Here is a 24825-nt window from a genome sequence, read left to right as displayed (position 1 = left end):
AGAGGGGGTGTCGTTTAGATGTCGTCTGACGTGATTCAATATTACGAGGCAAAGCATAAACGGGGCGTTAATATAACTAAACTAGTTTTAAATTTTAAGATGGTGCAAAAACCATTTATATAAGATAATATCATCGTAACGTATAGTGGATAAAAGCTAAAAACGTGCTAAATTCCTAATTAATTTTGATTCACTTTTGGATTTTGGTAAGTTGGTGATAATATTTCGTTTTGAAGAGCACTGTATCAATTTCCATCAAGATTGGACAATTTGTTCTAAAATTGTAGATAATCTACTTTATATAATCAGATTTAATTAACCAATCATTCTTTTTTTCCACGCTCTTAGAAAAGAAGACATATCTGATTTAGTAAGATGAACATTCTATAATATATTGCTCACTAATACAGGTCTTGTTTCGTACATCTTGTTTATGGCAAAGTATTGGCCTTTATCTTTCCTTAATGCAACTTTTTTTTTTTCAAATAGATTAATAAAAACAAGGGGTGTTCAAATAAAAAGGTATGAAACGTCGTAACAACGTAACCTTTAAAATATTTGCCTATGCCGCTACGGGAGAACGTAGCGAGTCATCTAGGGATGCGACTGGAGTCTCCGGGGTAGATCGGAGCAAGCGCAGGAGAGAGCAGAGGCTCTTATAAAGGGCGTCATCCAATTGGCAAAAAGCACAGAAAAACCATTAACTCCGATGTGTACTCTGAGACACTCCGAAGACTACACAGGTCCATCAAGAAAAAAAGACCGGGGCTAATCACGGAGAGTGTGGTTTTGCTCCATGATAACGCACGTCCACTCGTCAGGGTCACGCACGCAGAACTGGCCAAGTTCAAGTGGGATTCAAGCTCGATCATCCTCCCTACAACTCGGACATGTCGCCCTGCGATTTTTATGTGTTTGGTCCCTTGAAAAAATAGCTGAAATGAAAGCGCTTCAACTTCGGTCTCGTTACAGCCACAGGAATTCTGGGAACAAGGAATCCTTCGGCTCATTAATCAATGGGATCGTTGTGCTCAGGTCTATGCTGTATACTTTGATTAAAGTCTTCATTTATACTCATAGTGTCGTTTCGCACCTTTTTCATTTGAACACTCCTTGTAACATCCAGATTTAGCCATATGGGGGCTGTTTCAGAAATCCATAATTTGCATATGTAATTTGGTTGCTTATAGTTTTTCAGCATAAAAGGAAATTTGCTTTTAGCCAATGTCCCCCTTTTGCTTCAAAATACATAGTAAAAGAATATAAGTCACATACTATTGCAATTAATTCACCGACAGCCTTTAACACCAATCATGTTTTTGAATTTCTATTTTCCCTCTAAAGCCAAAATACTCTAAACCCCTTTTCCTCGGATTTTAGTGAATGAAATCTAAAAACGCAGACTACTCCGTGCGTCATTGTAGAGTTTAACAATGAGTCAGTGACAGATCGATCGGTCTGCGGCCGGCTAACAGATAGTCTGAAGTCAATGGTTCTACCCCATCTGACGCTGCTTTTGTTTTACACCGGCGCGTAAAGTCTCCTCGAAACGTTCTGATATGTTGTCTAATAAAAGAGTTATCTCCCTCCTACCCCCGCAATTTTCATAAAACTGAAACTTAGGCAAGGTTTTGATTGCCACGAGTGCTATGTTATTTATTTTCAAACATGAAAGTTATGTGCTTCGTAATATAGTATAGACAATCGGTACTTGAATGTTATCTGCATGCCATTAGCGAATAATAGTGACGAAAGATTTCTGACATGAATATAATGTGAACCTCAGAATGATTTTTTAACAATTTTATTTAATTAAAAATTAACGTTTTTTTTGCAATGACCCACAAAATATAATCGAAAATATTACAAATATAATATATATTTACAAATTCTCCCCCCTTCTCTCTATATATATATATTGTTACGAAATTTCCGGGGTTCGTTTGGATAGTGGGGGTTATATGGTGTGAAGAACGCTCAATCATCAGGCGGCAGTAGAAAATAAAACAACGACGTTTGTTTACACGAAGACACACAGGACAGCACAAAGACGACAACTATTTACAGCACAGAAGACGATTATCTTCAACCGAGACGTGCAGCATACAACAGACTCTACTGCAGACAGTAGCACACAGTTTAGTTCAGCACTAGCTTCACACCGTCGCTGCTCCGCTTATCTCTGGAAGGCCAGTTCTTTACCGTCGGTTCCGACTACGACGACGACTCCACTGGTCCACGACCACTCTTCTCTGTCGCTTCCGACTACTCAATTCACCACCACTCCCCGGCAGCTGTAGCTCCTTTTATAGGTCTCAGGGCTAGACGCCTCTCAACCAATCAGGAACGTTCGAGGCGTATCTCCGTTCCTACTGGACGGGGCGGGAAAATTCTCAATGTTTCGGGTATAATCTATTTTGGCGCCAAAGTCGCCAAATAGTCGCCAAGTTTGTCGCCAAGCTCTGGGACCTCCTATGGAACCAGCTATGCTGGGATGCAGCATCACATATTCGTAACAATATATATATACTCCCCAGTATCTGGCCTAATTTGGTGGAAGGGTATGCCGGATAACAAAAACGCAGGACAGACCGGTGTACTATGAACTCATTTCTTTTCCCACCAGTATCAGAAGACAAAGTTTTTATACCAAAGCTGCCCTTTTATAATACGTATTTTCTCACTTCTTACTGAATACTAAGCACTCCATCTATCTCAAACCACGCATAATGTGAACGCGGCTGCGGCCCGGTGAATCATAGAAGCCGTTGCAGGTAAGGTGTTGAGTTAAATAAGAAAGTTCTATACTGAGAGTTTATATATGTTTATATGCTTCACTACACATTTCAAGAATTTTTAAGATAAAAATTAAGTTAAAGGATATAAACTGTTCGCATTTTAACATAAATTCTGTAATGTCTAACTTAAATTCAGAAAACATAAACAAAATATTAATATAAATCGTAGACCTAATTCTTAAGAAAAATGACTCAAACTGATTTATTTTTCATTGAAAAATGATACACATGTATGTAAATTTAACCCTAAGATAAAGAGTCAAAACTTACAATTTTTGGTTTTTGAAAAACTAGGCCGGATAGTCGCGAACCGGATACTCGAGTGTGTATTGCATATAGATAGATACATAGATAAATAAAGAGAGAGAAAATTTGATAAAATTTAAAAATGTTACAGCAAATAAATTGAGGTTACTGAGATTTTGAGACGATCGTCAAAATCTCGCATAAATTTTAATTAATCAAAATTTCAAAAGAAAGCTCTCCAAAATGCACATTTGAAGCCTCAAAAGTATCAGTATTTATTTGTTATATTTATCAAATTTGACTGAGACTGTCTGGCTAGTAGAGCGCCAAAACACGCACACACACAGAGAGAGAAAGGGAATAATGCAGTGCCAAAAATATTTATTTTTTTAGATGTGAAACTTAAATATTTACTAAAACTTTGAAATTAATTTTTTTTTTTTGATGATGATGTCAATATTTTTTCTTTTTAACTTGATGAAAAAAGGGGTAAAAAGATGAATTCTATGCATTCTTAGTTTTATTTATTTCTTAGTTGTTCTATTTTTCTAATTATTTTTCTTCTTTCAATTACCTTGCATCTAATTTAATTTCATGTAGCTAAATTTTTCTTTAAAATCATTACCAACGAGTCTAGTCAAATCCTTTTTTCCCCATTTATTTATTTTGTTTGCTAAAAAATGGAACGATGTACTTTAAAGTATGCGATTCGTAAACATTTAAGGCGCGCCTCACAAAAATAATACGTCAATTCTTCCTGTAGACTCATTCCTCAAGTTAGTCAAATCTGTTCAATGGAACTATTTTCAAAGACGCACGCAGCTGATTTTTATAAAGAAAAAAAAGACGATTTCGTCTGTCAATCACGCACTCCGGGAAGAAACTCTCTTCACAGCGCGCATGCTCAAGAAATGTGACGTAACGTCTCCAGGTAACGGTACACGAAAGAGAGTCTACGAGCGGCTTCGTTCTTCATTCAATATTGTGGCGCGCTATTCGATAAGAACGCTTCGAGATTGTTTGTCACAACAAACCGCCCTGCGTGTTCTTAGAGCACTTAGAAAAGGCCGGGAGTTGAGATGTTGAAGATAGCTTTACGAAATCGTTTGCTAGTAATTGATTCGAGATGAGTAAATGAAATGGATCTTCGCTATGGCCAGGCCGGTGTTGTTAGCTTTTTGGATTTTATTTGCGTTTGATTTTTGCTGGACATTTGCTCGAGGTAAGGGTTGTTTATTTTCAGTTTTTCTTAATATTTTTTGGGGGCTTTTTTAAAAATTGATCTTGAATTTTTTTTTTTTTTTTTTGTCAGAATTTCTACAAAGCTCAAATATTCTGTTTTCAGACATATTTTGACATAGATATTTTTTAGGAAGTGAATTTTTGTTCATTTTTAAAGATATTTTTTACTATAAAATGCATGGAACTTTAAAATATACAAAAACATTAAATGCTAAAATTTGATGTTGCTACAAATACTAACATGCCAACAAAATTTGCTTTTTGTGAATTGAAATTTCATGCTTTTGCTATAAAAGAACTCTATATTGGAAATGTTTTTGTTCAATGAAAACGCTTCGATAATTTTTATCGTAACATGTAGTTGTTGGTTATTTGGGCATTTATAAAATACTAGGAGTGGTGTTCAAATAGCAGGAATAATTTTTAAACGGAATCGTCTGCTATGATTTATTCGGAATGAGTTGATGAAATGTGATGGATTAAAAAGTGATGCCGCATTTAACTATTTCCGTCCTATACATTTTATTTAATTTTTGTTGGAGAGTTTTTTTCTTAAGAAGCGGATACTGTTTTTATTTACTTTGTTAAAATTGTTATGCCATTTGGAAAGCATCTACTTATTCTTTTGGCATATTTTTTACCATTAACTATTCATTTGGACGTAATATTTGTGAATTCATGAAATTAATGTCAAAAATTGAAATTTTCTGAAATGATATTGATTTATTCGAAATAAATAAAAAAAATTATTTTCGCCTCCATTTAAAAAAATTTTTTATTCTTAAAGTTTATAGAATTGTTGTATTAGAAAAAAAAACTTTAAAAAAATCTTTAAAATGAGAACATGACTTAAAATTGAAACAAAAATATTTTATACCGTGTTATTGTTACTATTTTTTAATTTATTGCGTATCAAATGGACCATTTTCATATATGTTTCAGTTATTGGATGCATTAAATGTCATCGTAAGATTTCTCAAAAATTCTGCAGTTCAATCTGCGGTTTCGTTTTTACTTTCGATATCGCAGTGCATTATTTGATAAGAGCACTTCAGAGTTAATATGTTCTCAACCCATTTAGCAAAAATCAGGAATTGAGTTGTTTGGATAAAATCGCCTGCTGGACTCTAATATGTAATCAGTAGACAGATCTTTATTATTCTTTGAAAAATGTTATTAATGATTTGGATTTTCATGATTTATGTTATGTGTGGGATAAGTTGGTGTAGTTCGCATTCAATTTTCGTACTAAATTTTTCAATTTTATTTTAGCAGCAAATAATAGTATCATTGTTTGAAAATTTCACAATCTAACTTAAATGTTTTAAAAAAATTCATAGAATGGAAATTGAGTTTTTTTTCTTTCTTTCAGTGAAATAAAATTTTTGAAATTTCTTTTAATTGTTCTTTTAATGTATTATTGTTTCATAAACTGTGCAATTTTAATGCGTTGAATTCAATAAAAAAATTATATAAAAATATTAATATTTATGCTGAAAAACTTTATTTTAAAAATAGCCCTCAAAGAAAATTAACTTATAATGCATGAGTACACCATAAATAGATTTTAGACAAATTGATAAGTAAAATAAGAAATTCTATGCATAAATAGAATTATTTTGTTTAAAATAATAAATATTTTATAATTTCTTTTATTCTAAAGTGTTCAATTTATTCCGATGCTCTTTTTTCTTCTGTTCTTTATTCAAATTTTTCTTCAGAATTTGAATTTTCATATCAAAATGACGTTTCCTAATTTTTATGAAACATTTTTAAAAAGATTTTTTTTATTTTCTCTTTGTCATATAAATTAACACTTAGATTCTGTAAATAGAATTTCTAAAAATTTAATCTCCTTAGCTTTATGTTAACTTGTCTCGTATTAGAATACCTTTGAAAATTATTTGCTCATAATTATAGATTATAGCAAAATTAATACATATGACGATGGCGATAACAATCAAATAAAACATTTCAACTTATAAGGTTGTATAAAAGGAAATATGTGGTCTTCTGATATTATGATAATACACAGTGTCACAATATTCTTATGCTTGTAAAACCAATGGGACTGGTCTCCAAAAACTTTCTTGCGCTCTCTCTCTTATACAGGCGTTATTCCAGAAAATGCTTTGCATGATATTGACGTACAATTGTTATGAAATGTTAACCTTTGGCATAAATTTAGCATTTTTACTGAAATTAACGTATGACCCATGGCGAGTTTTTTGGCGATTAATCTCTGGCATTCAGGTAATAGTATCCGAAAATCGAATTAATGCTTTAGACCCGTTTTTCGCAACTGAAAGAAACACAAATGTGACACAGTACTGCATTTGTAATAAAAAAATCACATATAAAATTTGATATATTTAAGTAGCTGCGTTTTTGAGTTCACGCGTTTAAATATTTTCTGAAAATGCTCACCGACAGGCGGTCAACTCCTTGTTGGATTTGGCTCAAAATTTGACAGATGCCTGCAGTATATTTGGTAAATCTGTGTACCAAATTCTATCCATCTAGCTCTTTTCGTTTTGTAGTTATCGTGTTCACTTACATTTAAACTGCTGGACAGACGGACTACCTCTGAACAGATTTTACTCAAAATTTGACGTAAAGACCGAATACCGAATTTTATTCCTTCCAGTTCAAAGTGTGTTTGAATTATCTTTGTCCCAGACAGATAGACGGATGGACATTTTCCAAAAATGCGTTTAGCGAACTCAGGGATGTCTGAGACTTGGAGATTCGAATTCGAGTTCGAATTTTTTGACGATTACTATACTTTTTTTATTCTACTTATACGAGAAAGTAAAAATGCAATATTGGTTGAAAAAAGCTTGAATTAAGTAATACGCTTTAATGAATATAAATATTGTAGTGAAAAAAAATGTACACAACAATTTTTTTAACTAACTTAAAGTAAGCAGAGAAGACAAAAACACAGCTGAATTCTCCGCTTATGGACGTTTTATCTATCTGAATATCTGTATTCACTTAAGTGAATCGGACTTCATATTGATTGCAAATGTGATTGCTTTGCTTCAATATTTCTTTTGCCTAGATGCAATCGTACATCTATTTTAAATATGATTGCTGATGTATCGATGCAACTGTATCTATTGATATCTTAGTTTGATTACCTTTGTATAAATTATTTGTATTAGATTTCGGAAAGAAACAGACTGGAAACAAGATGTCGTGTCTATTAGAAAAATGAATTTCTATTTTCGACCGATAAACTTTTAGATAATTCCTAACGTAAACTTAGAAAATGTTTATGTACATAGTTTCATAGATCAGTCGTTATATCGATCACTATTTCAGAAAACCAACGTATTGTTTGACAACGGATTCTAAAACCTTCCACGCATTTACGCATGCGTTTGGATGGGTTTAATTCGTCAAAATAGGAGTGAGAGGAAAGATGAAAGGAGGGGATGTTTATATTTAAGAATAAAGTAAACTCGAATTACTCGCGGACTGAATTAAAATAAAATAACGTGGTCAAAACTGACACGATACTCCCATACATGTGAAAAAAAATCGAACAAAAAAGTATCTAATGAGGCAAAAATCAAGGTCAAAGAATGACGAAGAATTCCAGAAATGCGCTCATCCCTCCGCGTCACTCCCCTTAATGAGATAGAATCGTCAAAAAGTAGTCGTCTCAGAATACTGAAACGAACATTTAGAAGAAGGATCGTGTTATTCAGTCCATTAAATAGGGTAATTAAAAACACGATTTGAATAGGAATTCTTCATTTCAGTGTGTTTAAGAAATGAAAAGTAAATTGTTTTTCTTAACCTATTAACTCTTTTTGACGAATATATTCGTAATGGAAATAGTATAGCATTTTGCGTTATAACGAGTTTATTCGTCAGGAGTAATTAGTGACAATTTGCTGTTTGAATTACAATTTTAGTAAAAACTCAAACATATTCGTAAATTTCAAGATGCTTAAAATATTTCGAGGCCAAGTCGAAATCAAAGGAACAAATAAAAGATTATTAATAATTATTATCAAGAAAAACGACATATAATGTGAATTGTTTTCCTTAAATGTATCGCTGTGTTGTATTAGTCATCCATTTTTTTTTTTCTTTTCGTTCATATGCAAAAAAATGTATGTTAGTCTAAGTGAATAAATAAATGTGACTATTGAAATTTCATTACAACATACTTTTCTATTACATACACTTTATATTTGACGAGTATCATGTATTTGATGACGTCATCGTCAAATTTTTGCGACACAATTTAGATGCGCATTTTCCAAAGAGGTCGAAACAGTTAACTAATTCAAAAGAGGAGAGAAAGTAACCATGTGTAATTAATTATTATTAGAGGAATTAAAATGTCTTCACCATTTGATACACGTGTACCTGCTTAGCAGTCATAATTACCTTTATTGTCATTAGAAAATTAAAATTAGAAAATTGTCCAATCACTATCCAGTTGAAATCCTGGAATCGCCAAACAGAAATACAATATTTTAGGTAAATTCCTGTAGGAAGACTACCTATTGCAATAGATCTCATCACAAGATTTCGAGAATATTTCTTCAGTTCTTCAACCGATCATAGTCCCTAGAACCCAAAACCACCCTTCTTTCATAAGTTATATATACATATATATATAACACTTTGCCCATGTTATCTTGTGAAGAGGATAGCTAGAGTAATTTTGTTTGGGTTTTAACTGGTTTGGAATATATTGTTAGAAATGTGAAAAACCTCGGACGAATCCTTAAATGGCCCATCTAGCTTAAAGGAGATGGAAATGGTGTTGGAGACCAGACTTTGGCGTGAATCTAAAGTTTTTCTGAATTAATTCCGAAATCTTTCGCAATGAATCGCTGGTATGTAATTAACTCGCAAAAACTAGAAAATCGAATTTGTGTTTCTGGAAGCATTTTTCTGATCGATTGGAAGCAAAATTTAACTTAAAATTACAATAATGATCATAAGATCACATACTAAATTTCATTTTTTATTTTCTAGTATACGTAGTATAAGAAAGTATAGTAATCTTCAAAAAAATTCAAACTCGAGGTTTTGACGAATTTCCACGTTTCTCTCTGAGTCCGAGAAACACATTTGAAGAAAATGTTCGTCTGTCTATCACAAAGATAACTGAAAAACGCTTTGAACTAGTCTGTTGAAATTTGGTATACGGTCTTTACCCCAAATGTGCAAATTTCTATAAACATTTTGAGCAAAAACAGTTTAGACGAAGTCTGGCCATCTAATTGTTCAGATATAATTTAACACAATAACAACAAAATGAAAAGAGCTAGATGGATACAATTCGATACACAGATTAACGTATTGATGGGTAGTCAGTCAGGCATCTGATTCTCCGACCTGCCACGAAGACACACGGATTTAAACCATAAAACTGAATGACCGGACCGCAGCAACAGCAACACTGGCAGGAACTGTGGTTGAGTCTTAAGGGCCATCACCGGCCACGGTACAACCCTTCCCGAAGGAAGCACGTCCCGTCATCGATGGGAGGAGTCAGATCCCCCACCTATTTGTGTACCCTCCAGGGTGGCGAGATCCAATCACCATGCCGGAAGCATCTCATCCTCATTTCGAGGTGCCCCCCCGGGGGTTTAAGGATGTCTGATAAGTGGACATTCGTCATATTCTTTACTTCTAATTTCTTGACGATTACAATGCTTTCTCTTTGTATGATTCGTGTAGAAGAAAGTAAAAAAAGGCTTCTTTTTATATAGAAATTAAAATTAATTAACTATCTTATCTTTTTCGAAAGATGATTTACTCGTTTCTAAGTAAAAATAACAACAATCGAAGACTAAAGAAATCTGGGAGAAAAACAAATAAACATGACTCTCCAAACTGATATGGGATGTCTAATCAGTTTTACTGTTAATAGTAATCGTTTAATAAAGCTCGAACAATAAAATAAACAGCTTCAAACTAAATGATTATCACAATGATTAAGTTTGGATTCGATTAAAAAATAAAATTTGAAAGAATTTCATTAAATTGAATCCTTGGGGAGGTTTGCCACTCTTTAACATAAATCAGAAATAACCCTGTACGGAAGAAAGGCAGCAGCTGATACCAAAAGCTACCCGAAACAGGCCAAGGTCGCCGCTTTCGACAGGCTTTTGTAAACGGAACAAAACATTCAGCAAACCACGGAACAAGGATTGTTTATAGTTAGAGTTGGTGTAAAAAACACTAAAATATAAGGATTTTCTGTGGTTAAAAGGCTGCGTGACTGAAGGGTTCAATTTCTGAGAAAGGTTAATAGCTGAAACTATAACTTTTTAAGCGTTTCTATTTCAAGGAAAAGTGTTTTTTTTTTTTTTAAGTGAAAAGTGAAGAAATGTTTTTTAGTGCGTTGTTTTAAACTGAAGTTATTGATATTTTTAAATTGCTGTTTCGTTCTGGCATGATCGTCTGCATAGGATTAATTCGTATTTTAACACTTTGAGCTCAAAAAAGTAATTCGATGCATAATTCACCTAATACAAGAACTTGTTTATTGCTGCGAAAAATAAATATATATAATTGTTTTAAATTGAATTTCCCCGAAAAATTAATCTTCATTTTCTTACCACTCTTTAGTCATTTTGAACAATCAAAATCTTAAAAAAATAAATGTCAAAATGATGCACCGTTTTGAATGGTGCCTGATTGGAGACATCCAAGTGCGAAGGGTTAACTATTATGTATTCTAACATGATAATGTTTTTAGGCTGGCATATTAACATTAAATTGCATTATATCATGTGAATACATAATGCAAAAGTCGTTCAAAACAGCGTAGACTATAAATTTGAAACTACTAACTATAGCTCGTGTTCTTATATAGTAAGTACTCATTAAGAAAAGAATTTTCAAATTTTTAACGTAAAAATTTTAATAGCATTTTTTACGTTTTCTTTAAAAAATCAGGAGTATATTACGACACAGAACTAATTTTCACATATTTTTAAAATTATAAAAATGAGCTTTTCTATGATACCACTTTAATTTCCTTACAATTTTAATCTCTAATTTTAATAATTATTAAACGTATTTTCAATAGAGCGTACAAAATACTTTTAATTATTTGAATTCCTGGACTTAAAAACATACACATTGAGACTATATTAAATTCGTTTTTTTTTTCTATTTATCTTACCTTTTAAAAAAGAAGGCCGCGTTGGCCTGGTAGTAAGGTCTGAGCTTCGGAACCATAGGTTTGAGATCCGGTTCCACGAAGAACCATCGTGTAAGCAGGTCTGATGCGCGCTAAATCCGTCAGGGCCAAATGTCCTTCCTCTGGTGTGGTGTAGAAATTTGGAGAGGAGGGGGGGGGGGTTGTCAGCTCAGGTATTATTTTCGTCATCTGACCACGGTTCAAAATTACGAGGTTCGTCCCAAAATAGCCCTAGTGATGCTTTAAAACGGGACGTTAATGTAACTTAACTAAACCAAGCTGAGCTATGAATTTAAAAAAAACAGACGGGAGGATTCTAAAATATTATGCTGCTATGATATTTCATATTAATAGTTCGATTTGTTTTTAAATTTATTTTCTCAAAATATGTACAAATTACATTCCTTAAATATATTCTTAAATTGTGTAAAAATGAAGAATTTCAGGCTAATTAAAACATAGTAAAGTAATATCAAATGCCAAATGTTTATTATATTTAATAAATTTAAAAATATATTTAATTTTTAGATATTGCTTATTGTATCTTAACAGTTTTAATTGTATCCTAACATTAATTTTCATTTTGTCTATGTTATGAAAATTGAATCAATTTATGTCACAGTCACATGATTCAAAGTTTTATCTCACTTTCAAAACGTTGAGCATATAATCAACGTCTTAATGCATATTTTGAAGCAACGCATGAATTATTTTGAGACGCTGTCAGATAACAAGAACAATATTGATCTGACATCCTCTCTCCTTCCACTACATATCATTGGTAGGATGTATGGCCAATGTTGTCAGATTTAGCGTACATCAACCACATATACATGACAAATCTTCTAGTGAAAACGTTCTTGAATCTAGAGTCATTCTGACCTGATGTTGATACCTCACGACGAGGCAGTCAAATCAATGCTGTCAAAAATCAGATTTGGCTGAAATAATATGGAATGCCTAGCCACTTTCCCATTACTTTTAATCATTTAAAATTTTCAAAAATTAAAGCAAATCTTTAAGTTAACACATTATTATACTCACCTCGCAAGAGGTAAGTCATATCACCGGCCACGGTACAACCTTCCTACGGGACGAGCCTGATCCCCCACCTATTTATGTACCCAACAGGGTGGCGAGATCCAACCACGATACCGGAAGCATCTCATCTTCATTTCGAAGTGCCCCCCGTGGGTCCTCGCAAGAGGTAAAATTATTACACTTGCTCCAAATGAAAATAAAATAAATTACGGCGAACTGATAAATGCTGTCAATTTTCCAATGGCGTCATGCCTACAAATAAATTTGCCATGCTGTCCATTTGAAATGAAGCGTGTATTAATTCTAATATTAATACTGGATGTTTCTGTTTCTTAACTATAATTACAAAAAAGTTTAATATTTTCAATTTTTTTTGGGGGGGGGGAAATGTTTTTACAACTTGAAAATAGACTCATAATTTATGATAAATAAAATTACTTGTTATTAATTCAACTATTTTTTAAAGTAATTGCAATTTAATTATTCTTAACTCTTTTTTTATTAATTACTTTAAATCAAAGTACTTTTCATAATTTTTGAGTACGCATGTTGAAGAAGTTTGCTCAGAAAATAATTTCTTCAATTATTTATTTATTTATTCATTACAAAAATTGGATCTGTTATTCTCTGTTTAATATTATTTAGATTGTGACCATAAATGTAGAATTCTTGAACTTAACATAGCTCTCCTGCAAATTCTTTAAGAAGTTGCTGCAAAATTATAAAATTTTAAACTAACCAAATAGTTTTATTTTGAAATTGGATAAACAAATTACTTGACTTTAATTCGTTTATTTTTAACAATATTCGTTTATTACTTTATGCACTTTAAAATTTCGAGATTGACTAAAGTTCACTCATGAATATTTAATTATAATGAAAATGTTTAAAAAATATATTTTTCTATCATTAATTAACAACTCAGGTGTCGTCCTCGTCATCTGACCAAGGTTCAAAATATTAAGATCTGTCTCTCTTGTTACTTTAAGGTGGAACATTAATATAACTAACCAAATTATAATAATAGTTATAATTTAATTATAATTATATTTATAACTATAATTATATGTAGTTTGTCATTTGTTATAGATTAGTTATATAGTTGATATAACTAACCGCCATACATCACCGTGGCATCTGATTCTGGGTTTGATTAAGAAAAAAATTATTTTACATTCCAGCCATAATTTTGAATCACGATCTCATCTGTTATCAGATATGATTGTGAATGGTTTATTAATTCGAGTAATTAATTAATAAACTGCTCCCTTGAAATGTTAATAAATAATGAAGATATACAGAGGAAGTATTTTTGCATTGATATAAAGGAAGTGAGCTATAACACGCTTAAAATATGTCAACAAATAAACGAGAAAAAAAGGAGTTATATATTTCTGGATGACAAACAAACTTTTTCTATAGAAATGTAGAAACATGGAATGATTGACCTTGAGTGATAATTTTTTTTATTGTTGTCTGAAAAATTTATTCCGAATTCCTCATTCATTTAATGATTTCTTTTGGCAACAGCTTACGAGATTTCTGTGGCCATGACGTGTTTTCTTGTGAATCAAATAAATCCGAAACGCTGACAACAATGAAACATCTGAATTTTACGTGAAAGAACGCAGAATCTGTCACATTGCTTGCTATGTTGTATTATCTGTCACAAAAATGTTGGTGTCTTTTGTTATTAATAATTTATTTTGTAGCTGCATGTAAAAGTTGTTTTTCCTTATTTTGTTGTAGGGAAAAAGAAAAATATATCTTTCCTTTCTGAGCTAAAAATATAAATTGTCTTTTTTTTTACAGACACATGTTACTTGTTGTTAAATTAATGAGCACTGCATAATAATTTAATTTTATTTAATGATTACATAATAATTTTAATGAGCATTGCGATTTTTTTAACAGCCAGAATGTTTAGTTTATTGCGTGTCAAATTAACCCTTAAATGACACATTTTATATAAAAAATATTTTAAATTGGTTTTGTCTTTCATTTCTTGATTAAATCACAGAGATGATGCTTGAAAAATCATATTTTGCTCATATTTTATTCAAATAGCAATTTTTAATTCAAAGTTGCAAAATAAAATCTGGTAATCATGCAAATCAGCGAGAGTGGTCTTTCAAAAACTTTCTCGCATATTCTCTATTAAAGGCTTTATCACAGAAATTGCCTTGCATGATATTGATGTACAATAGTTATGAAAAAATACTAACCTTTCATGTAGAATAAATGTAGTATGAATGTAGCATTTTTACTGAATCTATCGTGTCACCCTTGGCGAGATATTTGGCGATTAATCCGTGGAATGTGGTTCATAGTATCCGAAAGTCAAATTTGTGTTTTAGACACGTTTTTCTGAATCGATTAAATAGAGATTTAACACAAAAGTGCACCAGTACACACAAAATTCCATACCTAATTTGATATATTTAAGTCAGTTCTGTTTTGAATGATCGTGTAGTGAATAGCTTATAACCCAGTTAACAACTACGCTGCACGAGCAATTGCTTTTGTATCATGGTTATGTTACTGAACTGCTAACCACAAGGTCCCAGGTTCTATCCTCGATGAATCCACAATCGCATTTACATATTTCTGAAAGTACAGATTGACAGTCTACGTTGTTGGTTTTGTTTGAAACTTTGACTGGTAACTACAATATAGATGCTAAATCTTTGTACCAAATGTTATATATTTAGCTCTCTTCGCTTTGTAGTTACTGTGTTAACTTATATTCGAACAGCCTGACATTCTCTGAATGGATTTCTCAACTTTTCATAGAAATCTGCTAATTGGTACAAAGACCGTATGCTAAATTTCATTTGTCTAGCTCAAAATTGTTAAGTTGTATTTGTCATAGGCCGATAGACATGTGGTGACGCTTTATAAGCCAGATAACAGCTACGAGACATGAGAAATTTCTTTTGTCTTGTGGTCATGTTACTCAGCTACGAACCCAAAGGTTGCGAGTTCGATCCTCGCTTATCGCCAATAGCAACATTGGTGACCCGATGACGCAAATTACGCAAACCTTCATACAACTGTTGTGGCGCCCTCTACCAGCAATAAATAAAAAAAATGAAGCTGATAAATAATCAGCCAATAAAAAAAAAATGAAGCTGATAAATAGTCAGCCAATAAAAAAATGCAGCTGATAAATAATCAGCCAATAAATAAATGAAGCTGATAAATAATCAGCCAATAAAAAAAAAAAAATGGATAAGGCGCAATAGCCAATATATCACCACTAATAACAGCAAAAACAGGACAAAAAAAAAACGTTCGTCTCACCTCCGACGAACTGAAGGGGGAGTAATGTGGTGACGCTTTATAAGCCAGATAACAGCTACGAGACATGAGAAATTTCTTTTGTCTTGTGGTCATGTTACTCGGCTACGAACCCAAAGGTTGCGAGTTCGATCCTCGCTTATCGCCAATAGCAACAGACATTCGGAAATATTGCTTAAGAAATGTGTTTTTCAAACTAGGGGAGGTCGAAAACGTGGAGACTCGTCAAATTCTCGATTTCAAATTTTTTGACGATTACAATATTTTCTCTATACTACGTATACAAGAAATTATAAAACAAATGGGCTTGCTGCCACAAGTTAAGAACATTAGCTTATTTACTTTTTCTTCCATTAGTATTCGATCTGTCATATGTAAAATATGCATTGATTTAATAGCATTTTCAATATGTAGGTTTGTGATGGTTTGGAATGAGCGAGGATAGAACCTGGGACTTTGTGGTTCGCAGCTCAGTAACATACCACAATACAAAAGCAATGGCTCGGGTAGCGTAGCTGTTAACTGGCTTATAAGCTTTCACCACAGGTTATTAGCAATCATTAGCATTAGAACTTCAATGTTATTCTCATAATACTTTAAAAGACGACTTTGTATATGTTGCCTATTTAGTTATTTATTGATTAAATCAAGACAAAAGCTACTTTGAACCATGATTAGATGAGGACACTGAGCTAGAATACTCTTCTTCAAACTTCCGCACCACAACAGCAAGCAGATGCTTGATCTTCGACTTTAAATTTAATGTGAATCAAGACTATATACATGGCAAATCTCTTTTGATATTGGGTTTTGAACCCGAAACCTCTTGGCCCAGAGAGATTATCATACAACTCCGTGGTGTCTTATTGTAAAGAAACAACTGAAATCAATCTGCATGAATGATGAAAGGACTTGCATTTATCTTAAAAGTTACACGTAATTTCTTAAATGAAATTAAAATTTTATGATGTATTAAATTGATTGATCGCAATTTTAAATGATATATTATTACTTAATTTGATTGTAAGATTCGCGCCTGGTATATAATACATGTAAATGGTTTTTAGAAAAAAAAATATTCAATCAGAATATTCCGAGTGATATTCTATAATTGGATGCAAGTAATACATATAGAAAATAAAAGTACAAAAATAATATCATTTTTACTAAAAATTTAATGGCATGAAATGAAATGAAAAATTCTAAAATATTTAAAAATTAATTTATTGAAATTTGTAAAAAAGAACAAGAACTAAATAAGAAGTGCAACATGTTATGATTCCGTTATTTCTTTTTGTTCAGATTTATTAATTCATAATGATTAAACAATGGAATTTAGCAAACGCAAATATTTTTAATTCAATTTTTAAAAATATTTTCCTTAATTCGAAACAAAAGTGAAATTTTGCAAAAACAGTTTTACTTCTAAATTTTTCTAGTTGAATACCATGGACATTGTTTTCTCAGAAAAAGTGCGTGATTAATTTTTAAGACCATTAATTCATTTGCAACTAAATGTATACAATATTATGCAATATATTTAATAAAAAAGGAATAACAAAAAATTTATCCCTTAAAAATTTGTATATTATATAAAAATATTTGTATATTATATATAAAATATAATATGAATGTTAATTTGAAATGTTATTGTTCAATAATTGCTTGCTTCTTAAAAATATGCACTTATATACTACGATATATATACTACACTTATATATACTATGCACTTGTATACTATACTTATATACTGTAAAGATATTATAATTATTAGCGTTATTATTTTACTTATGAACAATTGTATTAATTATATAATATAGATTATTATTTATTTACATACCTTTTATACAAATTTAAAATTATAATCCAATCTCGATAAAATTTAGCGTATTTGCTTTTCAAAATAAGATGAAAGTCACTATTAACTTATCAAAATTTAAAAATTGATTAAAATATAAATTAATTGAAAATTATTATTATTTTACTTTTCAGTTATAACTTTTAAAAATGTCTCAAAAATATTTATATTTATGTAAAATTTAAGAACTTTGTCATTTTTTAATGATATAATTCGGCGTTACATTCATTATGGCATATTTTTCTCTAATTTTAATAATTTTTAAAATTTAATTTCATGTACAATCTTTAGTAACGTATTGATTGTTATGAAATTCATTGCCCGACCAAATCATTCAATCGCGCGCTTTTTCCATTCCTAAAACTGAGGTAAAAAAATTACCTTTTTTGAACAGAATTTCTACTTTTATTTCGAGGATATTTTTTTAAATTGGTATGCGTCGTTATTTGTAGTAGAGTAATTTCATTAAATAAATATTTTTCTGCTTTATTTAAAATTTCACATTGACATTTAATATTTGCATCTTATATTAATAGTTTAGTAACTAGAGGTGAGTATTTCATGCGATGAAGCTGATCGTCAAAGGCGTCTAATTATTTATATTTATAACTTATGAAAATAAAAACCATGATTGTCAAAAATAATCCGCGACATCTGATAATTTTAATTTGAGGCCGTATAACAAGTCTCAAACAAATAGTACTTGACTTACAATGGATCTTTTCTTTGTTTTTATCGTGTACAATAAGTTAAATTGCCTGATGTCAACAAGTTAGTTAAAACCTCTTCATATATGAAACAATAAGTTACCTGCGATGTATCATCTTAATAACAAATACACAAATATTACATTCACCTGTTGAAAAGGTGATTGATAACCTTAATAACAACAGTGAACGGCCAGAACATATTATTTTGTCACTCGCATATCAAAAAAACTAATTATTTTCAACTCATCATAACAAATTGACGTTCTCTGAGTGAGAGCAGATGATTTTCCAAGTTCCCATAGCAACGCATATCCGGTTTTTATCGAACCTTATTAGCATGCAAATGGCAACATCGTTTTCGTAGTAGAGCCACTCTGTTGTCATATTGGCCTGATAGTCCAAGGACGCGTATATTTTCGCCTGGCCTCTAGGAAAGGCGCGCGAAAATCTTCATTTTTTCCTTCTAGTTTCATTTTTGGATGTTGGATTGCGTTTTGATGTAATAACTAACCACTTCCTCCTTCTTTTAGCAGCTTGCTGTTATTTCCAGGAAACTGCTTAAATAAACATTTCGATTGAGAAATTGCGAGTGGAAGAGTTTTTTGGACATTAGAGGAGGAGGTTTTTGTGTGGTATTGAATGACGCGAGACAATTTTTTTTTTATTTGACAGCCATTGCGTTATTTGTTTATTACTGTCACTTTTTTTGGCATTATCTTTCTTGGAATGTCTTAGATATGTTGTGGAGGCATGAGATGTGGGTGAACTTTTGACGCCGCCCGAGTCATTTCAATGTGTTGTAGCAACAACATTTTATTTTGTAGAAATATTAGGCTTCGCTTAATATCCGCATGGCGACGCTTTCGTCTGTTGTTAAGGTCTCGACTTCTGGGGCAAAGGGCTCTAAGCTTCGAACTTCAACTAACACCACACACACACACAAAACAACAACATGATCGCTTGTAAGCATATAATGTGCTGTAAATCTGATGTTGAGGGTCAAAGGGACATCCCATTGAAGTGGTGTCGAAGCTTGGAAGGCGAAGAGTAGGTTCAGGTGTCGCTCCCGTCGTCTGACCAAGATTCAAAATTATGGGATCCATTCTTAAATGGAATAGGTGTTGTTTCTGAACAGGACGTAAATATGTTTAAATTCAATGATTGTTAAGTGAATGATTTTATAAAGATTTAAATTCAGTCGAGTATTTTGCTGTTATATAATATAATCGCTAAAAAAACAATTTTTTCTAAATAAATAAACTGGATTGAATTGTGTTTTTTATAGTTTTATTGCAATGCATGTGGCTTCCAAAATGGATGTGAATTTAACCACAACTAAAAATTAATCCGAATGACTAGTCCACATGATTTTGTTTTATCTATAAAAATCAGAGTTCCTTACTTTCTGTGTAGGATACTAGATGAGGTTATGCTTGGACAAAACTAAAAAATTAAGCTAATAAAATTTAAAGAACAATAAAATACGTTAATGTTCCAAAATTGGAAGATAAGGAACAACATTAATACTCTAAATTTGGGGTAGGGGTTGGAATTGGATAGGACCAACGAAATCCTATGGATGATGAATTAATTACTCTTAAAGTGTAATTTTTCATATGTGTAACTTTTCATAGTACCTGGGAGACCAGGCTTCGCTGGAGAGCTTTTTGTAAAATCGGAAATAAAATCCTATCCTGTGGTTCTTTTAAAATTATAAACGAAATCTAATTGAATTACAACCGCACTATTGAGCATGGAAAAAAATGTATGGGTGTCCGAAACCCTAACCACTTCTCCACCTCTGATACGGTTATGCAGGTCATGTCTAGCCACATGTCAATATTTAGTTATAAAAAATGTTTTCATAGTGTAAAATCGTGTTTTTTTTCCAGGAAAGACACTTATATAAATAAACTTAAAAAGCAAAGCCTTATCTAAATGCAATATTTTATCCAAATAATTGGAGCCGTTTCCGAGAAAGACGAAATAATTATATATATATATATAATATAAGAAATAACGTTTAAAATTATAAGTATAAACGTATAAAATAATTATAAGTATAAAGTAAAATAATTATAAGTATAAAGTAAAATAATTATAAGTATAAAGTATAAATTATAAGTTAAACGTATAAAACTATATATAAGAAGAAATATTTAGAATAGAGTTGTTTGAAAAAAAATTATAGTAAAGCGAGAAGTTTCATAAATGTCGCTATAAAATAACGTATTTTGGAAATAAAAATGGAATTAAGTACAATTTTTTGGTCTAATAAATAAATAAAAAAAAAACGTCTATTGACAAAACGGCTATTTTTCCCCCTCACAAAAAAAAAAAATCCTCACACCAAACGATTTTTATTTATTTATTTGAACTCTTTGTCTGACTATTAGAATTCGCTCATCAATTGAGTCTATTACCCCAGAATTTGAAACTATTTTTCACCTCACACGAGGACTTTCATTTTTCAATTCAATTTCACTGAGTTTTCATTTCATTTCATTTCTTTTGGTCTCAAGTGTCGGCTTCTGTTAAAGTAATTTGCTCCTAACTCTATGAACTCTGGACTCTCAGCTGCTCGCTGTGTAAAAAGAACAACTCAATGATATCATCTATTTTATCATTGTGCAAACAAATTTTCTTGTCAAGATTGATTTCATGAACATCTTCATGGTTTTCTGGCATTGTGTTTGTCTAATTTTTTGAAAAGAAATAAATAAAAAGTTATTTTTATTCTAAACGTTATTTATTATTTTTATTTCTAAAGAAGTTATTTTTATTCCTTAACCAATCGTTTTTTTGATTAGCTGATTCTCATATAATATTGGTAGGATTTAACTTCAATTAATTTTCTTATGTATCATTTGATTTCTACAATAAAGAATTTTCTAGCATGAAAATTATGGCAAATGTAAAGCCGTGTTCTTTAATAGTATTACACCTGTTCCATTTTTTATGCGCATGAACCTTTTAAATTTCATTGAATCCTATACATTTCAGTGTCAGTAAAAGTTTGAGCATCTGGACAATCTATTTCGAACTGCACATTGTTTTTTGTGACAATTTTATTTCATTTTTCTCAATCATCTAATAAATTGAGCAGATAATGAACAGAATCCCTTTTTTTCCCATTAGCTTCGGATAATGTAAAGACACGATTAAATATTTGATGAAACAACAAAAAAAAAGTTTGAATTACTTTGTACCGCTTTTACCGCCAAATTATGTAGAAAAGCGGCCAAAAGTAGCAAAAGCCAAGAGTAACAGCAAAAACTAAGAGTAACAATACACAAAAACTAAAGGTGGGTTTACACTGGACCAGTTATAACACGGCCAGTAGGCAGCGCATGCGTACAAAATACTGAAAAATACTGTTCGGTCGATGGCAAGTAATTGTTCCGATGGGACAACAGCATGTCACTGTATTGTATTTTTTTTCCCCTTATTGCGCATGCATTTGTAGAATTTGGCGTTTTTTTTTTTTTTGAGTGAAAAAAATTATCACTTATCATAGATTAATTCGGACATTTTTTGCTCTTTGTCCTTTCTAATGCAAGTTTTTTTTTATTTTATTTTATTTGCCATAATTTTTCTATAGTTTTCCAAATTTAGGCATATTGACTTTTTTTATTATCTTACCATGTTTCTTTGCGTAAATATCCATCATTTTGATACAATACGCAGTGGGGAGAAAAAAAATCAGGAACGGCAAAATGGTAATTTATAGCCAAGCATGGAATGTCTGTGGCAAACATAAATCAGTCCATTTCTGCGCATTCATTGCATGCACTGACCGTCTTAAAACTGCCCGAGTGTAAACCCGGCATAAATACGAGTAACTCTGATTTGGCGCTATTCTTGGCGTCGTTTTAAGAGAGGTCACCGTGGAAATCAAGATGTACCACGAATTATTGTTTACATGCGATCATTTAATAGTATTTGGTAAAAGCACTAGCCCATGTAAATGGAGAATGCATTCGAAAAAGATTAATTTTCAACTTGCGAAAATCGTCAGATAAGCATATGGGAAGGGAGGGAGTAATCTGCTTAAATTAAATTCAAAAATTTCTTCTGGCATCCTCCTCGGAAAAAAAAATAACGATTTCTACTCAATTAGGGAAGTAACAGGAACATCTATTATGTAAATTATTTTGCTTGTTCTTCAATCCATGATGACTGGATATCACGGTTGTGGAATAACAACAGCAGGGTGGATTAAAAAAATCGATTCACTCCGGGATCTGAAACAGGTAGTTCACTGCTGCACCCACCATGACGCACACCTGTAACCTATGACCTGCCTGAGCTCGGATACCGGAAGACAAGGACGCGATAAAGTAAATGAGCTATTTACATTCATTCAACGAATCGATTCTATTAAGAAAAAAGCATCTGTTACGGGGTAAAAGGCTTGCATGTTTTGGTGACTCAGTCTACAACGGGATCCGCCCACCATCGGGAGAATTGGTATGAATAATATTTAAAATAATTTTAGCCTTAAAGGCTGTGCTTTTTCCCTTGCTATGGATGCTGACCTCGTATGCGGTTCTGAAGACCTAAGCACTTAGCTGTTGTTTTTGTCATCTCATTAGATAACACCGTCTGTTTTGATTTTAGTTTAGTTTAGTTTTATTTATTTTTCCACTTTGATGTAACGTTAGAGCTATTTTAGTTTGGATACTCGTAATTTTGAACCGGGGTCAGACTATGAGGATGCACTCCCTCTTTAAACTTCTGCACCATATCAATGGCAGGACACTTGGCCTATGACGTCGAATTTAAAATACACACACCTGAGGAATCTTCTAGCGGGATTGGGTCTCGAAATTCGTCTATCCCGAACCTGATACCGATACTAGGTGACCTTGGCCTTGCTCAGCAAGCAATTTTTGAAAAACATTGAGTCAATCCGGGACATTGTAATTCTATGACCAATTTTAGTTTTAATAGGTTGGAAAAAATGCGTCCATTATATACATTTGGGGTGGATGGGTATGAGCGAGGATAGAACCTGGGACCTTGTAGTTCGCAGTCCAGTAACATGCCCACGATACAAAAGCAATTGCTCAGGTAGCGTATCTGTTAACTGGCTTATAAGGTATTCACTACAGACTCTCCTTCCAGTGAGTCGGAGGTGAGACGAGCGATATGGCTGTTGAGTAGTGATGTATTAGCTGTTGATTCTAATGCGCCTGTACCCATTTGAGTAGCCTTGTGATTCGCAGTCCAGTAACATGCCCACGATACAAAAACAGTTGCTCAGGTAGCGTATCTATTAATTGGCTCATAAGCTATTCACTACACATTCATTATTATTGTCTAATAACCTACCCAGCACGCATGCACTGGTTGTTTCTGCACTCCGATAATATCTTTCATAACTATTCTGTTCACCAATGGCATGCGGTGATAATATACAAATACATTTATTAGAGTATGCGAGAAAGTTTTTGGAGACTACTCTCTTTGCTTGAATTGAATCATTACACCGTTGAATAAAAAAGTCGTTTTATATTGAGTAATATGATAATTTCGATGTCTAAAAGGAAAAGAAAAAACGTCTTGAAGGTTGAGGAATTGAATTTTTAATTTTTTACATTGCTCAGTAAAACAAGAGGAAATGTTCGCCCACCAACTTTTTTAAATTCTACCGTTATGTGGTGGATTTGGCTTTAGCCTCGTCGCAGTGTGAAGCAAATCGATTATACATTTTGAAATGTTTCGCTTTGATAAATTAAGCCGACCATTCGATACACATAATCTAGATGACATACTTTGTCTAGACACTGTGTCTGAACGACATGGAAAGTTTCTATTTTCTTAGTTTCGTTTTTGAACTATTACGTTCACATAATCAAACAACAGTCATGCACATAATTAAATACTTGTCAGCTTAGTCCAGTTTTTGATATGGCGTATAACTGCAAAGTCGTAGATCTATATGTCAAAAAAAAAAAAAATACTGGAAATTGCTACGATTTTGTATTATTATGTTCACAAGGATATTCAAGGTCAGATAAACTGCATATAGTTCAAAATTTATTTGAAATTTTATTTTCAATAATAATCCATTTACTTAATTTTAATCGTCTATAGCTGCTTTCATTTTATAGATATATTCATTGACGGACTGATTCACAAAATTGAAGTTATTGTTTTTTCTCTCTCTTAGGAAAATATAAAATGTGTGAATTAATCAAAATCGCGAAGGCGAATTTTCAGATGATTGTATTATATCTTCGTTGTATGCTTCATATAAATGTGCGAGTACAGAAGCTACATATTTTAATTATGTAATCATACCTCACTTAAGACGCACATATTATAACGATTGATTCATATAACGAGCGAAACAGAATGTTAAAAAAAAAAAATGACTCTCTTGAAGAGCGATGTTTCGCAAAACAAATCGGACATTATGATGTCATATCCATGATTGATCTG

General features: G+C 32.0%; 2 protein-coding genes across 2 annotated transcripts in view; one reads left to right on the top strand and one right to left on the bottom strand.

The window, feature by feature from the left end:
- LOC129957345 (beta-1,3-galactosyltransferase 1-like) overlaps positions 1-18545 on the bottom strand; it is a 104410-nt gene extending 85865 nt beyond the window's left edge. Inside the window, exon 1 of the mRNA XM_056069630.1 lies at positions 18525-18545. The gene's annotated coding sequence lies outside the window, so the exon portion shown is untranslated. The remainder of the gene's footprint in view (positions 1-18524) is intronic.
- The window catches only part of LOC129957344 (sushi, von Willebrand factor type A, EGF and pentraxin domain-containing protein 1-like), a 116245-nt gene continuing 95454 nt past the window's right edge, over positions 4035-24825 (top strand). Inside the window, exon 1 of the mRNA XM_056069623.1 lies at positions 4035-4266. Coding sequence (XP_055925598.1) covers positions 4179-4266 — 88 coding nt within the window. The 5' untranslated portion in view covers positions 4035-4178. The remainder of the gene's footprint in view (positions 4267-24825) is intronic.

Source organism: Argiope bruennichi, chromosome 11 (assembly GCF_947563725.1).
Source record: "Argiope bruennichi chromosome 11, qqArgBrue1.1, whole genome shotgun sequence".
In the NCBI taxonomy this organism is placed as follows: Eukaryota; Metazoa; Arthropoda; class Arachnida; order Araneae; family Araneidae; genus Argiope; species Argiope bruennichi.
Note: the sequence above shows the minus strand (reverse complement) of the source record. Positions and strands in the feature narration are given on the sequence as shown.